The sequence below is a fragment of the Bufo gargarizans genome, chromosome 4 (genome assembly GCF_014858855.1).
Source record: "Bufo gargarizans isolate SCDJY-AF-19 chromosome 4, ASM1485885v1, whole genome shotgun sequence".
Taxonomy (NCBI): Eukaryota; Metazoa; Chordata; class Amphibia; order Anura; family Bufonidae; genus Bufo; species Bufo gargarizans.
In genome coordinates, this window is record NC_058083.1 from 42,948,896 (window position 1) to 42,964,346 (window position 15,451).

A 15,451-nucleotide genomic window follows, 5' to 3' on the forward strand; every position below is an offset into this window, starting at 1 on the left:
TAAAGGGCATCTGTAGCAGAAACCTTCACTTCTGTCAGGAATTGCTTTGTTTCCATAGAAACAGTGTTAGAAATGGCAGCACACCGCCTCAAGGGCCCCATAGCAACAGTCTGACACTAAATTGCCCATAGCAACCAATCAGACCGCGGCTTTCATTTTACCATAGCAAGCTAGAAGACGAAAGCTGAACTCTGATTGGTCATGAAGGATAACACTTCCCTCTGCCTGGCCACAAGAGCACGTGCTCCCCGCAGACCTGCAGCCACGCCCGGCATGGCGTCATCAGCCCGCCCTCCCTGACTGCATCTCCTCCGGCGCCATCCTGTGGATGATTCTCCGCAGTACTAGGCTGTAGACTCTGAAGGGGTCGGACTACAACAAAATGGCTCCTGCATTGTGGACAGGATTTTCACCTATAGCACTCGCCTGTAGCTTTTTTTTTGTGTGACGTCACTCTGCTGCGACCGAGCTGAGCTCCACATTGACTTTCAGGAGCACCGAGTTTCCCAGTTGTTGAACACCGATCTGGTGGATCATGGCGATGCTGGCCGAACGTAAGTCTGCTGGTTATACCCCGTGCATTGTACTGCTCCCTGCCTAAGAGTGTTGTGTCCTATGTGTATAAGGACTCCAGACTGATACATTGTAACAACCCCCTCTGCAGGTTTGTTACAGTGTGTCAGCTGCTGATGTGACAGTCTACAGCTATGTACAGGTTTACTGCCTCGAAGGCTGGGTTCACATGGTGCGTTCTACGGCTGCGGTTTTTAATTGCGGCGGATCCCTTCCGTAGGACTATTCCGCCAGCAGTCCTGCCGCGGTTTCCATTCGTGTCTGCTCCTGGCGCATTCGGGAAAACCACGTGTAGATAATCCCCAGCCACGTCGAGGGCGGCGCAGACTCCCATTGAAAGCAGTGAGAGGCGTGAAATCCGTGGACAGGATCGGTATCCACACCAGTAAGTCGAGCACGTAACTGACCTGGACGGCGCCAAACGGACCCCATTGGCTAGTATAGGGTCCGTTCTTTTTCCGTATGGAACGCCATTTTTAACCGGTTCTTTGTGCGTTTGGTTTGTCCGTTTTTTTGGTTTATTTGCCCATGTGGCATCGCTACATCATCTGTGAATACACCAGTATGCCCGCCCAGTGTCTCCTAGCAACGGTCAGTGAAAGAAGGGCTGGGCGCGGATGGCGACAGTTTGTTTTTCACTGACCCATTGATTTAAACAGGCTAGTCCAGCATAAAAAAAAAACAAAAAAAAAAAAAACGGATCAGAATGGGGTATGCTGGGGTTTTCTCTTGACTGATGAAGTGGCCCATTGATGTGAATGGGTCAGGGCCAGAGGTTGCAACTTGCAGTAACACCAGTACAAGCGTCAGGCGCCTGCACAGGCAAACTACTCTCTAAAAAGTCTCATGCCTAGTCCCTGGCTGTGAGTGGCACAGCGCGGGGCCCCAGGAACAGCCTGTCTGATGGGAGCCAGTGGGAAACGTCAGAGGGGGGCACCCTGGTGTTACTTGTTGAGGCTCACTGGTTCTCACTGTTTGGGGGGGCACTCTGGTGTCATTGTTGGGAGACTCTGGTTGTCACTAGTGCCCCACTCACTGTTAGGGGGACTTTGGCTGTCACTAGTGGGGGGCACTCTGGTTGTCAGTGTTGGGGGATCCTCTGCCTCTATTGGTGGGGGACACTGGTTGTCACTTTTTTTTGGGGGGGGGGGACGACTCTGGTCATCACTGTTGCGGGGGGCCCTTTGGCTGTCACTATTGGGGGCGCTGACTAAAAATGGGTTCCTGCTGTAACGGTTGGCATTGAAGTTAACTCTTGTCGGCCGCTTAACTCCCTAGATGCTGTGGTCAGTAGCGACCGTGACATCTAGGCAGCTAGAGGGAGAGGTGCCCCTTCAGCCACCACCAGCCACGGCAGCCAGGGACCTAACAAAAGTCCCCCACGACTGTCTGTGTAATAGACGGCCTGTCACTTGTACAGTGCTAGGCTATACCCTGTATACCACTGCGTTATAAAAGCCATGTCCCCCAGTGAAAGTAAAAAAATAAATAAAATATAGTTAAAGGTTAATGAAGTTTATTTATTTAAAAAAAATATATATAAAAATTTGTTTTCTAATTTAAAAAGTGGTTTTATTTTGTAGAAGTGGCAAGGGTGTTCACAAACTGGTGCTCCAAGCTCCACCGCCGGCCCCTCGGTGCTCCAGCAGCTAATTGGCATATTATTAAAAATGCCGTGTTTTTCTAGAACGGTGCATCGAGCTGACATAAAGAAGATTACATTTTTTAATCAGCATGATCAACCCTTCCATGCAGTGTGCCTGGTTGAATAGGGTTGATCATGCTGGCAGATGCTCAGATGAGATCACGTAAGCTGTTGGATGAGTTTGTATTTTTTTTTTTCATGCTGGTGGAGAAATCTGCGGTGAATCACAGGCGCAGCAAAGTGGAGGACATTTTCGCAGATCTCCTTCACACGCGGAGGGAAGACCTGGGCCGCGGGTTTAACCCTTTGCAGTGCGGATCTGCAGCCGAATCAGTGCCAAATCAGCCGGGGACTCGTGCGCGTTTTGTCACAGATTTTTTTATTTTTTTTGTCCCGCTGAATTTGTGTGAAGGTATCATGAGTATCTCCATTCATCTGTGGTTGGTCATAGCCTCTTGGCTGTTGATGATTAACCCTGCGCGTGTCGTTGCCCTCCTTGACTGACATGTCCATCGGTTGCTCTTTCCCACAGCTCGTAGGAAGCAGAAGTGGTCGGTGGATCCGAGAAACAGCGCGTGGAGCAATGACGAATCCAAGTTTGGTCAGAAGATGTTGGAGAAGATGGGCTGGTCCAAAGGCAAGGTGAGGCTCTAGCTGTCTCCTGGAGTGGTTTGCCTTAGGCCTCATGCACACGACCGTATGTACTTGGCAGTCTGCAAAAAAAAAACGGATCCGCCAAAAATACATCCGTCTGTGTGCATTCCGTATTTTGCAGAACGTAACAGCTGGCTCCTGATAGAACAGTACTATCCTTGTCCGTAATGCGGACAATAATAGAACATGTTATATTTTTTTGCGGAACGGACATATGGAAACGGAATGCACACGGAGTAACTTCCGTTTTATTTGCGGACCCATTAAAATGAATAGTTCCGTATACCGTCCGCAAAAAAACAGAACGGACACAGAAAGAAAATACATTCGTGTGCATGAGGCCTTAGGGTCCATTCACATGTCCGTAGTGTATTGCGGATCCGCAATACACCCGGCCGCCACCCCCATAGAGCTGCCTATTCTTGTCCGCAATTGTGGACAAGAATAGGACATGTTCTATTTTTTTCCGGAGCCAAGGACCGGAAGAACGGGGGTGCGCTCCGGAAATGCGAATGCAGACAGTGCACTGTGTGCTGTCCGCATCCATTCCTGCCCCATAGAGAATGAATGGGTCTGTACCCGTTCCGCAGAATTGCGGAATGGGTGCGGACACATTCACGGACGTGTGAATGGACCCTTAAAGGGGTATTCCCACCATAGACCTTTATGATAGGTTCTCGGGATATGATAGATGCGGCTCCGGTGGCCACCAATTCCATAGAGGTGAATGCAGGAGCCGCCCTGCCACCTCTTCATTCATTCTTTTCCTGGTTGCTGCTTCCTGGGTGGTCAGGGGTTGGAGGACCCCTGTCCTGGAGAAAGATGTGGCTCCCACCTCTAGGATTCACATTTTTTGTTTTTTAGCCATACTTTTCTAGTTCCCTTTAACCCACCTGACACATGAGGATTGCGACAAGACTTGTTGCTGTCAACCACAGAGATAATACAAAGGTTGTGCACTTTTTGGGGGGGAGTTTGGCAACCCCCCTCTCTTGGATAGACCCTGGGTATATATACCTCCTTCCTGGCACTGGCTCCCCCCTGGCCTTGCTGCTCTCCCAGGATGTAAACTTCCAATTTGACTCCGCTGCAGCCAGTCACTGGGAGCAGTGATGACTTGCTCCCTTTGCATCATGTCAAATGGTCATCACGGGACGCATGGGGAGCTGGTCACCGCTATGGCCAGCCATTGGCTGCAGCGGCGTAAAAATGGCAGTTTGCATTCTGGGAGCGCAGGGAAGCTGGAGAGCGGCGAACTAGCGCCAGAAAGCAGGTAAGTATGCTTCCCCTCACTGGTCTGCCCAAGGGGATGGGGGGTTTCCACTCGAGCGGATGCAGTGTGTGGAATCCGCTGCGTGAAAGAGAGCCAAGCCCCGCTCCGGACAGCAGAGACACGGAGCAGTAACATGACTGATAACGCTCCGTGCCTCTCTGTGATCTCTTTACTACAAAATCACAGTGAGATAAAGTTGTCACCGTGATTTTGTAGTAAAAAGATCACAGAGAGGCACGGAGCATTATCAGTCATGTTACTGCTCCGGAACGGGCCTTGGCCGCTTTTACGTTCAAGTGTATTACCGGCACAGGATCCGCTCGTGTTAAAGAGCCCTAAGCCCAATGCATGGCTACACTCACCCAGTCCTAATAAAATCTGGTCCTACCTCATCCAGGGTGTCGCTGGCATCGGTGTGATGTCCGCTGGATCCAGAACAAGGTCCCTGTGGTGATAGAGAAAAAGAATAATCACATAAGGAAGGGATGGTGACTGCCCCGGTGTAATCACCAGCAGGGGGCACTGTGCTGGCCTGTAAGACTGAGCCATGGCAATGTATAGCAGGGTAATCTAGGACATTTTCCCTAAGTGCTACCACACAGTACTAATGCCTACATTGTGGCCCCTCACAGTAATTAAGCCCACCTTGTGTTCCCTTCAAAATAGTTATGTCCTCCTTGTGCCCCTCACAGTAGTTATGCCAGATAGTAACATGGTACATAAGGCCGAAAAAAGACATTTGTCCATAAGGTTCGGCCTGTTATCCTGCAGGTTGATCCAGAGGAAGGCAAAAAAAAAAAAATAGAAACCAATTTTCCTCACATTAGGGGAATAAAAAATTCCTTCCCGACTCCAATCAGGCAATCCGAATAAGGCCTCCTGCACACGACCGTTTTTTTTCCCCGTTTACTGGCCGTTATTTGCGTTCCGTATACGGAACCTTTCATTTCAATGGTTCCGCAAAAAAAAACAGAATGTACCCTGTATGCATTCTGTTTCTGTATTTCCTTTCCGTTTAAAGATAGAACATGTCCTATTATTGCCCGCAAATCACGTTCCGTGGCTCCATTCAAGTCAATGGGTCCGCAAAAAAAAAAAACACATGCGGAAATGCATCCGTATGTCTTCCGTTTCCGTTCCTTTTTTTGCGGAACCATCTATTGAAAATGTTATGCCCAGCCCAATTATATCTATGTAATTACTGTATACTGTATATGCCATATGGAAAAACGGAACAGAAACACAACAGAAACAAACAACGGATCCATGAAAAACGGACCGCAAAACACTGAAAAAGCCATACGGTCGTATGCAGGAGGCCTAACTCCCTGGATCAACGACCCCTCTCTAGTAGCTATAGCCTGTAATATTATTACACTCCAGAAATACATCCAGGCCCCTCTTGAATTCCTTTATTGTTCTCACCATCACCACCTCCTCAGGCAGAGAGCTCCATAGTCTCACTGCTCTTACCGTAAAGAATCCTCTTCTATGTTTGTGTACAAACCTTCTTTCCTCCAGACGCAGAGGATGTCCCCTCGTCACAGTCACACTGGGGATAAATAGCTGATGGGAGAGATCTCTGTACTGACCCCTGATATATTTATACATAGTAATTAGATCTCCCCTCAGTCGTCTTTTTTCTAAAATGAATAACCCTAATTTTGATAATCTTTCAGGGTACTGTAGTTGCCCCATTCCAGTTATTACTTTAGTTGCCCTCCTCTGGACCTTCTCCAGCTCTGCTATGTCTGCCTTGTTCACAGGAACCCAGAACTGTACACAGTACTCCATGTGCGGTCTGACTAATGATTTGTAAAGTGATAGGACTATGTTCTCATCACGGGCATCTATGCCCCTTCTGATGCAACCCATTATCTTATTGGCCTTGGCAGCAGCTGCCTGACACTGGTTTTTGCAGCTTAGTTTGCTGTTTATTAAAATTCCTAGATCCTTTTCCATGTCAGTGTTACCCAGTGTTTTACCATTTAGTCTGTACGGGTGACTTGCATTATTCCTTCCCATGTGCATAACTTTACATTTGTCAGTGTTAAACCTCATCTGCCACTTCTCTGCCCAAGCCTCCAATCTATCCAGATCCAGTGTAAATTACTTTACACAGTTTAGTGTCATCTGCGAAAATTGATACTTTACTATGCAAGCCTTCTACAAGATCATTAATAAATATACTGAAGAGAATAGGGCCCAATACTGACCCCTGAGGTACTCCACTAGTGACAGTGACACAATCTGAGTGTGCACCACTAATAACCACCCTCTGTTTCCTATCATTGAGCCAGTTACTTACCCACATACAGACATTTTCTCCCAGTCCGAGATATGTGCCCCCCTCTCAGTAGTTATGCCAGATTTGTGCCCCCCTCTCAGTAGTTATGCTCTTTTGCGCCCCTCACTCTAGTTGCTGCCCCTTTTTTTGCAGCTTTATGGCAAAAAAAAACAAAAAACACATACTTACCCTCTTCCCTTATGACGCGCTCCCACACTCACATCGCGCTGCTGGTTGTGCTGGAGGCCGATTCCCGGCTTTCAGCGCTCCTCCCACAGCCAGCAGCGCCATGTGCGGCCTGCAGAGGGAGCGCCGGAGCTCTGAAGAACGTGAATGTAGTGGCAGCGGGCGTGTGCGACCACCGCCACATTCATATGGGGGTGCAGACAGGACCCCTGTTCTTGCCATCATTGGACCGAAAACGGCAATTACACTGCGCCACCGCTGTAATCTAAACGCTGTGCAGGTAAACAAACCAGCTGATCGGTGGTGGTCCCAGGCGTCAGACCTCCTTCTGAGAGTAGGTCATCACTATTGTGTAAAAGCCCGCTGAGACATCTGCCCCTACACATCAGTCCTGCAGTCCACTTTTGTTTCCTTCTGGCTTGGTACAGAACCGATCCCATGATTTCCTGTGGGAGTAATTGGGCCATCTGATGCATCAGTCGTGACGTCAGCTGGACAGAAATACATTGCCTGCTATAGATGAACCTATTGTATTAGACGCAGCTGACATATCTGATCTTGATGTTCTCATCTGTACATGACACCTGCAGTAGAAGAACTTTCCCTCGAAGCCGCTGCCCCTCTACTGCTGAAGGTGATGACGTCTCCTGCTCTTGTTTTGTAGGGACTCGGTGCTCAGGAACAGGGATCCACCGAACACGTCAAAGTCCAGTTGAAGAACAACAACCTGGGGCTCGGAGCGTCCAGCAACCACGAGGTACTGACCCGGAGGAGCCTGTATGGGGGAGCATGTATGACCGGTTCAGTATGTCTGTAGTTAGAGGGAGGAAGTATTGGCCTCCAGGTTTCAGTCATCTCCAGGCTAAACCATCTCCACGCTAAGCTGCACTGGTACACTGTAACAAACTATCAGGGCAGGAGAGTGATTTATGCTGATGTGTTTAGCTCACAGGTGGCTAGACTCATCACAATGGTAACAAACCCTCAGCTTTGAGAAGCATTAGGCCTCATGCACATGACCATTTAATGAACGGCCATTACACAGTCATTTTTAGCACCAGTGAAAGTCTATGGGGCGATTCACATGACTGTTCTTTTAACGGCCAGTGAATAGCGTCCGTCCAAAAATAGGCCACGACCTGTTTTTGTCCGTTTCCACGGACAGACGGGCACGAATGGAAGCAATGGAAGCATTTTTAACGGCCGCTCAGACAGGAGTGCACCCGTCTTAACGGCTGTTAAAAACTTAAGCGCGCACTATAACCCGACGCTGTGTGACGTCAGGATTCAGTGCAGCGTGCGGAAAAGAAGAGTAAGGAGCTGGGGAAGGAAAGGTAAGTATTTTATTTCAATGGCACTGGGGGAGTGGGGACATGGAGGGGCTGATCTGATGACACTGGGGGAGTGGGGACATGGAGGGGCCGATCCGATGACACTGGGGGAGTGGGGACATGGAGGGGCTGATCTGATGACACTGGGGGAGTGGGGACATGGAGGGGCCGATCCGATGACACTGGGGGAGTGGGGACATGGAGGGGCCGATCCGATGACACTGGGGGAGTGGGGACATGGAGGGGCCGATCCGATGACACTGGGGGAGTGGGGGACATGGAGGGGCTGATCTGATGACACTGGGGGAGTGGGGGACATGGAGGGGCTGATCTGATGACACTGGGGGAGTGGGGGACATGGAGGGGCTGATCTGATGACACTGGGGGAGTGGGGGACATGGAGGGGCCGATCTGATGACAGTGGGGGAGTGGGGGACATGGAGGGGCCGATCTGATGACACTGGGGGAGTGGGGACATGGAGGGGCTGATCTGATGACACTGGGGGAGTGGGAGACATGGAGGGGCTGATCTGATGACAGTGGGGGACATGGAGTGAACGGTGCAGGAATTATAACAGTTTGCAGATGTGCCTCCCACTTGTTAAGGGACCAAAAGTAATGGGACAGAATAATCATAAATCAAACTTTCACTTTTTAATACTTGGTGGCAAATCCTTTGCAGACAATTACAGCCTGAAGTCTGGAACGCATAGACATCACCAGACGCTGGGTTTCATCCCTGGTGATGCTCTGCCAGGCCTTTACTGCAACTGTCTTCAGTTCCTGCTTGTTCTTGGGGCATTTTCCCTTCAGTTTTGTCTTCAGCAAGTGAAATAGATGCTCAGTCGGATTCAGGTCAGGGGATTGACTTGGCCATTGCAGAACATTCCACTTCTTTCCCTTAAAAAACTCATTGGTTGCTTTTGCAGTCTGCTTTGGGTCATTGTCCATCTGCACTGTGAAGCGCCGTCCAATGAGTTCTGAAGCATTTGGCTGAATATGAGCAGATAATATTGCCCGAAACACTTTAGAATTCATCCTGCTGCTTTTGTCAGCAGTCACATCATCAATAAATACAAGAGAACCAGTTCCATTGGCAGCCATACATGCCCACGCCATGACACCACCACCACCATGCTTCACTGATGAGGTGGTATGCTTAGCATCATGAGCAGTTCCTTTCCTTCTCCATACTCTTCTCTTCCCCTCACTCTGGTACAAGTTGATCTTGGTCTCATCTGTCCATAGGATGTTGTTCCAGAACTGTGAAGGCTTTTTTAGATGTCGTTTGGCAAACTCTAATCTGGCCTTCCTGTTTTTGAGGCTCACCAATGGTTTACATCTTGTGGTGAACCCTCTGTATTCACTCTGGTGAAGTCTTCTCTTGATTGTTGACTTTGACACACATACCCCTACCTCCTGGAGAGTGTTCTTGATCCGACCAACTGTTGTGAAGGGTGTTTCCATCACCAGGGAAAGAATTCTTCGGTCATCCACCACAGTTGTTTTCCGTGGTCTTCCGGGTCTTTTGGTGTTGCTGAGCTCACCGGTGCGTTCCTTCTTTTTAAGAATGTTCCAAACTGTTGTTTTGGCCACGCCTAATGTTTCTGCTATCTCTCTGATGGGTTTGTTGTGTTTTTTCAGCCTAATGATGGCTTGCTTCACTGATAGTGACAGCTCTTTGGATCTCATCTTGAGAGTTGACAGCAACAGATTTCAAATGCAAATAGCAGACCTGAAATGAACTCTGGACCTTTTATCTGCTCATTGTAATTGGGATAATGAGGGAATAACACACCCCTGGCCATGGAACAGCTGAGAAGCCAATTGTCCCATTACTTTTGGTCCCTTAACAAGTGGGAGGCACATATGCAAACTGTTATAATTCCTGCACCGTTCACCTGATTTGGATGTAAATACCCTCAAATTACAGCTGACAGTCCGCAGGTAAAGCACTTCAAACACATTGTGGTGGTGTATAGAGCCAGAATTGTGTCGATGTCCCAATATTTATGGACCTGACTATGTATATGTGTGTGTATATATATATATAAGTACAGACCAAAAGTTTGGACACACCTTCTCATTCAAAGAGTTTTCTTTATTTTCATGACTGACAATTGTAGATTCACACTGAAGGCATCAAAACTATGAATTAACACATGTGGAATTATATACATAACAAAAAAGTGTGAAACAACTGAAAATATGTCATATTCTAGGTTCTTCAAAGTAGCCACCTTTTGCTTTGATTACTGCTTTGCACACTCTTGGCATTCTCTTGATGAGCTTCAAGAGGTAGTCACCTGAAATGGTCTTCCAACAGTCTTGAAGGAGTTCCCAGAGATGCTTAGCACTTGTTGGCCCTTTTGCCTTCACTCTGCGGTCCAGCTCACCCCAAACCATCTCGATTGGGTTCAGGTCCGGTGACTGTGGAGGCCAGCTCATCTGGCGCAGCACCCCATCACTCTCCTTCATGGTCAAATAGCCCTTACACAGCCTGGAGGTGTGTTTGGGGTCATTGTCCTGTTGAAAAATAAATGATGGTCCAACTAAACGCAAACCGGATGGAATAGCATGCTGCTGCAAGATGCTGTGGTAGCCATGCTGGTTCAGTATGCCTTCAATTTAGAATAAATCCCCAACAGTGTCACCAGCAAAGCACCCCCACACCATCACACCTCCTCCTCCATGCTTCACGATGGGCACCAGGCATGTAGAGTCCATCCGTTCACCTTTTTCTGCGTCGCACAAAGACACGGTGGTTGGAACCAAAGATCTCAAATTTGGACTCATCAGACCAAAGCACAGATTTCCACTGGTCTAATGTCCATTCCTTGTGTTCTTTAGCCCAAACAAGTCTCTTCTGCTTGTTGCCTGTCCTTAGCAGTGGTTTCCTAGCAGATATTCTACCATGAAGGCCTGATTCACACAGTCTCCTCTTAACAGTTGTTCTAGAGATGTGTCTGCTGCTAGAACTCTGTGTGGCATTGACCTGGTCTCTAATCTGAGCTGCTGTTAACCTGCGATTTCTGAGGCTGGTGACTCGGATGAACTTATCCTCCGCAGCAGAGGTGACTCTTGGTCTTCCTTTCCTGGGGCGGTCCGCATGTGAGCCAGTTTCTTTGTAGCGCTTGATGGTTCTTGTGACTGCACTTGGGGACACTTTCAACGTTTTCCCAATTTTTCGGACTGACTGACCTTCATTTCTTAAAGTAATGATGGCCACTCGTTTTTCTATGCTTTTTTCTTGCCATAATACAAATTCTAACAGTCTATTCAGTAGGACTATCAGCTGTGTATCCACCTGACTTCTCCACAACGCAACTGATGGTCCCAACCCCATTTATAAGGCAAGAAATCCCACTTATTAAACCTGACAGGGCACACCTGTGATGTGAAAAACATTTCAGGTGACTACCTCTTGAAGCTCATCAAGAGAATGCCAAGAGTGTGCAAAGCAGTAATCAAAGCAAAAGGTGGCTACTTTGAAGAACCTAGAATATGACATATTTTCAGTTGTTTCACACTTTTTTGTTATGTATATAATTCCACATGTGTCAATTCATAGTTTTGATGCCTTCAGTGTGAATCTACAATTTTCATAGTCATGAAAATAAAGAAAACTCTTTGAATGAGAAGGTGTGTCCAAACTTTTGGTCTGTACTGTGTGTATTTATTATATATATATATATATATTATAAAAAAAAATTTTTTTAAATTATTATCCCATAGGATACCAGCTGGTAACAGGGTCACAAATCCCAGCGCCATACAGCTACAGCCCTCTGATCCCTATCGGCTGCAGGGGTCCGGAAGTCAATGATAGCCAGACCCCTGCTGTATGCGTTTTCACCGATGCTGGCGCTATAACCCTTGCACAGCTGTGGTCAGTGCTGACTGCGGTATCCTGTCGGGTGCGGGGTGTCCATCGGGTCCCTGCGCTGCTGTGATGGAGACCCGATGGCAGGGAAGGCAGCCCCCTGGATCTCACAGGCAGGAAGCTGTAAGTGTATTACACTGTGTAATACACTTACAGCCAATGCATTGCAATACAGAAGTATTGTAATGCATTGTAAAGGGGATCAGGCCCCCAAAAGTTGAAGTCCCAGAGTGGGACAAAAAAAATGAAGTTAAATAAAAATGAAGTTTCAAGTAAAAAAAAAAAATGCATCCTTTTCACAAAATAAAGTTTAAAAAAAATTGTAAAGAAAAAGAGAAAAGTATACATATTGGGTATCGCCACGTCCGCATCGACCGGAAAATATCATGTCAGGTGAACGCCAGAAAAAAAAAAATAATAATAAAAACTGTGCCAAAACTGCCTTTTTCTGTTCACCTTGCCTCACAAAAAGTCTAATACGAAGCAATCAAAAAGACGTATTTAGCTCGAAATGGTACTAATCAAACCGTCATCTCATCTCGCAAAAAATGTGTCCCCACATAAGACAATCACTTAAAAAAATAAAAACCAATCGCACCAATAACCAATCCATCAAAATCTGCGCTGCAAAAGCCATATGGCGCTCCTTCTCTTCTGAGTCCTGCTATGTGACCCCACAGCAGTTCACCACCACATATGGGTTGTTGTCGTATTCAGGTAAAAATGGGTATGGGGTGCTTTTTCTCCTGTTACCCCTTGTGACAATGAACAATTTGGGGCTAAAGCAACATTTTATTGGAAGAAATTAAACTTTTCATTTTCACAGCCAAGTGTTTCCAAATTCTGTAAACCGCTTAGGGGGTCAAAGTGCTCAGTACCCCCCTTAATATATTCTTTGAAGGGTGTAGTTTGCAAAATGGGGTCACTTTTTGAGCGTTCTTTCCACTGTAGGGGTACATCCTGAGTTACATCCTGTATTATACTGCCCCTGATGTGGTCCTTATTTGTGGCTCATTTTGCAGTAAAAGCTTGCACCACCTTTAAATGAGCAGTTTGGAGTCAGGGGAGGGAGGCGGGGTCTGTGTTGCTTGAAGCCACTCCCAAACTCCGCCCCTTCACTATTGATGGACATCCCTGAGCCCAGGGAACGTCAGCGGCAGACCTCCTGAGATCTCCCACACGTCCTGTGCTCAAGGATGTCCGTCTGTAGTGAAGGGGCGTGAGAGAGCGGCAACAAGGACTCCGCCTCCTGGACTCCTAATCGCTCATTTAAATACAGCGGAGCTGGGATTGAAGTGCTTTTACTGCAGAATGAGGAAGCAAATAAGGACACCACTGGGAACAGGATGGTCGGTTTACTCTGAGGTTTGGGTGGGGGCCATGGCTGGTTGTCCAGTTCCAAGAGGAAACTGCAATCGCTTGCAATAAAGAATTGATCATTACTTGCCAGACAGATCCCGGCTCCATTTACCGGCGGCAGCAACGCCATGCTGTCAACCTGTGGCGGCTGCAGCAGTGAATTCAGTGGTGTCTGCTGCAGTGGTCACTAATCCGCTCCTAAAAGTCATTGCTGGAGGCCAAGACCTCAGGAGGAGTGGCGGGACGCTGGGAAGGGATTGCTCAGTTGGGTATTTTTTAGGGTTCTATGCTTTTGGTAAAAGCATTTGAAGGGGCTGGAAACCCCTTTAATCACTCAGATGCCACGGTCAAGTCCGAGCTCCCTCTGTCACCCCATCAGCACCCCTGTGATGCCCTGTGGGTATGCCCATTAGGTCCTGCCGGATGAAGGACCTATTAGGCTGCCCACGTATACAGAAGTATATGGCACGCTGTGTGTACATCTATGGGGTAAATGGAAGGTCCTCTCTGCCGAATATTTCAGTTATCTGGTTTTCTTCATCATTGCAGGATAATTGGATTGCCCATCAGGATGATTTTAACCAGTTGCTGGCTGAGCTGAACGACTGCCATGGTACAGCGAGCGCAGGTAAAGTCTGGCACAGATCAGCCGGGTCCCGTCATTTGTTTTATGCCGTACACGATGGAGATGAGTAGCCGTATATATGTAAATCCGGAATCTCGGGGTTATTCCCGGCTCACCTCTGAGGAGTGAGTCACTGCAGGACGTGCGCCTTCTTGTCGCAGGCAGCTGGATTCCTCTGCACCATCTTAAGTGTTATTAAAGACAGAAATTTCCCGATCATCTGCTGCCGTGACAGGTTTTTACACCTGAAGAAACAGGCACTTTTTTTAAATTTATTTTTATTGGCTACTGATGTATATCTTCCCCTTCATGTTTCCCCCCCATAAGAGGTTAAGAGACGTGAGGGTTTAATATTTTATATCCTCATAATCCCTGATCTCACCTGATATGGGTTATGTAACATCTTCATGCAGAACACTTATTTAAAGTATCTTTGTCTGTGAACGTTATTATGTAGCTTGCATATAGAGTTACATCCGGTATTATACTCCAGAGCTGCACTCACTATTCTGCTGGTGCAGTCACTGTGTACATACAGTTGCAAGAAAAAGTATGTGAACCCTTTGGAATGATATGGATTTCTGCACAAATTGGTCATAAAATGTGATCTGATCTTCATCTAAGTCCCAACAATAGACAATCGCAGTCTGCTTAAACTAATAACACACAAATAATTAAATGTTACCATGTTTTTATAGAACACACCATGTAAACATTCACAGTGCAGGTGGAAAAAGTATGTGAACCCCTAGACCAGTGATGGGCAAACTGCGGCTCTCCAGCTGCTGTAAAACTACAAATCCCATCATGCCCTGCTGTAGGCAGACTGGGCGTACTGGGAGTTGTAGTTTTACAACAGCTGGAGAGCCGCAGTTTGCCAATCCCTGCCCTAGACTAATGACATCTCCAAGAGCTAATTGGAGTGAGGTGTCAGCCAACTGGAATGAGATGAGATTGGAGGTGTTGGTTACAGCTGCTCTGCCCTATAAAACACACACCAGTTCTGGGTTTGCTTTTCACAAGAAGCATTGTCTGATGTGAATGATGCCTCGCACAAAAGAGCTCTCAGAAGACCTACGATTAAGAATTGTTGACTTGCATAAAGCTGGAAAGGGTTATAAAAGTATCTCCAAAAGCCTTGCTGTTCATCAGTCCACAGTAAGACAAATTGTCTATAAATGGAGAAAGTTCAGCACTGCTGCTACTCTCCCTAGGAGTGGCCGTCCTGTAATCAGGACTGCAAGAGCACAGCGCAGACTGCTCAATGAGGTGAAGAAGAATCCTAGAGTGTCAGCTAAAGACTTACAAAAGTCTCTGGCATATGTTAACATCCCTGATAGCGAATCTACAATATGTAAAACACTAAACAAGAATGGATTTCATGGGAGGATATCACAGAGGAAGCCACTGCTGTCCAAACAAACATTGCTGCACGTTTACAGTTTGCACAAGAGCACCTGGATGTTCCACAGCAGTACTGGCAAAATATTCTGGGGACAGATGAAACCAAAGTTGAGTTGTTTGGAAGAAACACACAACACTATGTGTGGAGAAAAAGAGGCACAGCACACCAACATCAAAACCTCATCCCAACTGTGAAGTATGGTGGTGGGGGCATCATGGTTTGGGGCTGCT

General features: G+C 47.3%; 1 protein-coding gene across 1 annotated transcript in view; it reads left to right on the forward strand.

Annotated features, from left to right (window-relative positions):
- The first annotated feature begins 414 nt into the window (after window positions 1-414).
- The window catches only part of PINX1 (PIN2 (TERF1) interacting telomerase inhibitor 1), a 136,258-nt gene continuing 121,221 nt past the window's right edge, over window positions 415-15,451 (forward strand). The window contains exons 1-4 of the mRNA XM_044290592.1: window positions 415-554; window positions 2,751-2,860; window positions 7,283-7,375; window positions 13,741-13,819. Of these exons, the coding sequence (XP_044146527.1) occupies window positions 536-554; window positions 2,751-2,860; window positions 7,283-7,375; window positions 13,741-13,819 (301 nt within the window). The 5' untranslated portion in view covers window positions 415-535. The remainder of the gene's footprint in view (window positions 555-2,750; window positions 2,861-7,282; window positions 7,376-13,740; window positions 13,820-15,451) is intronic.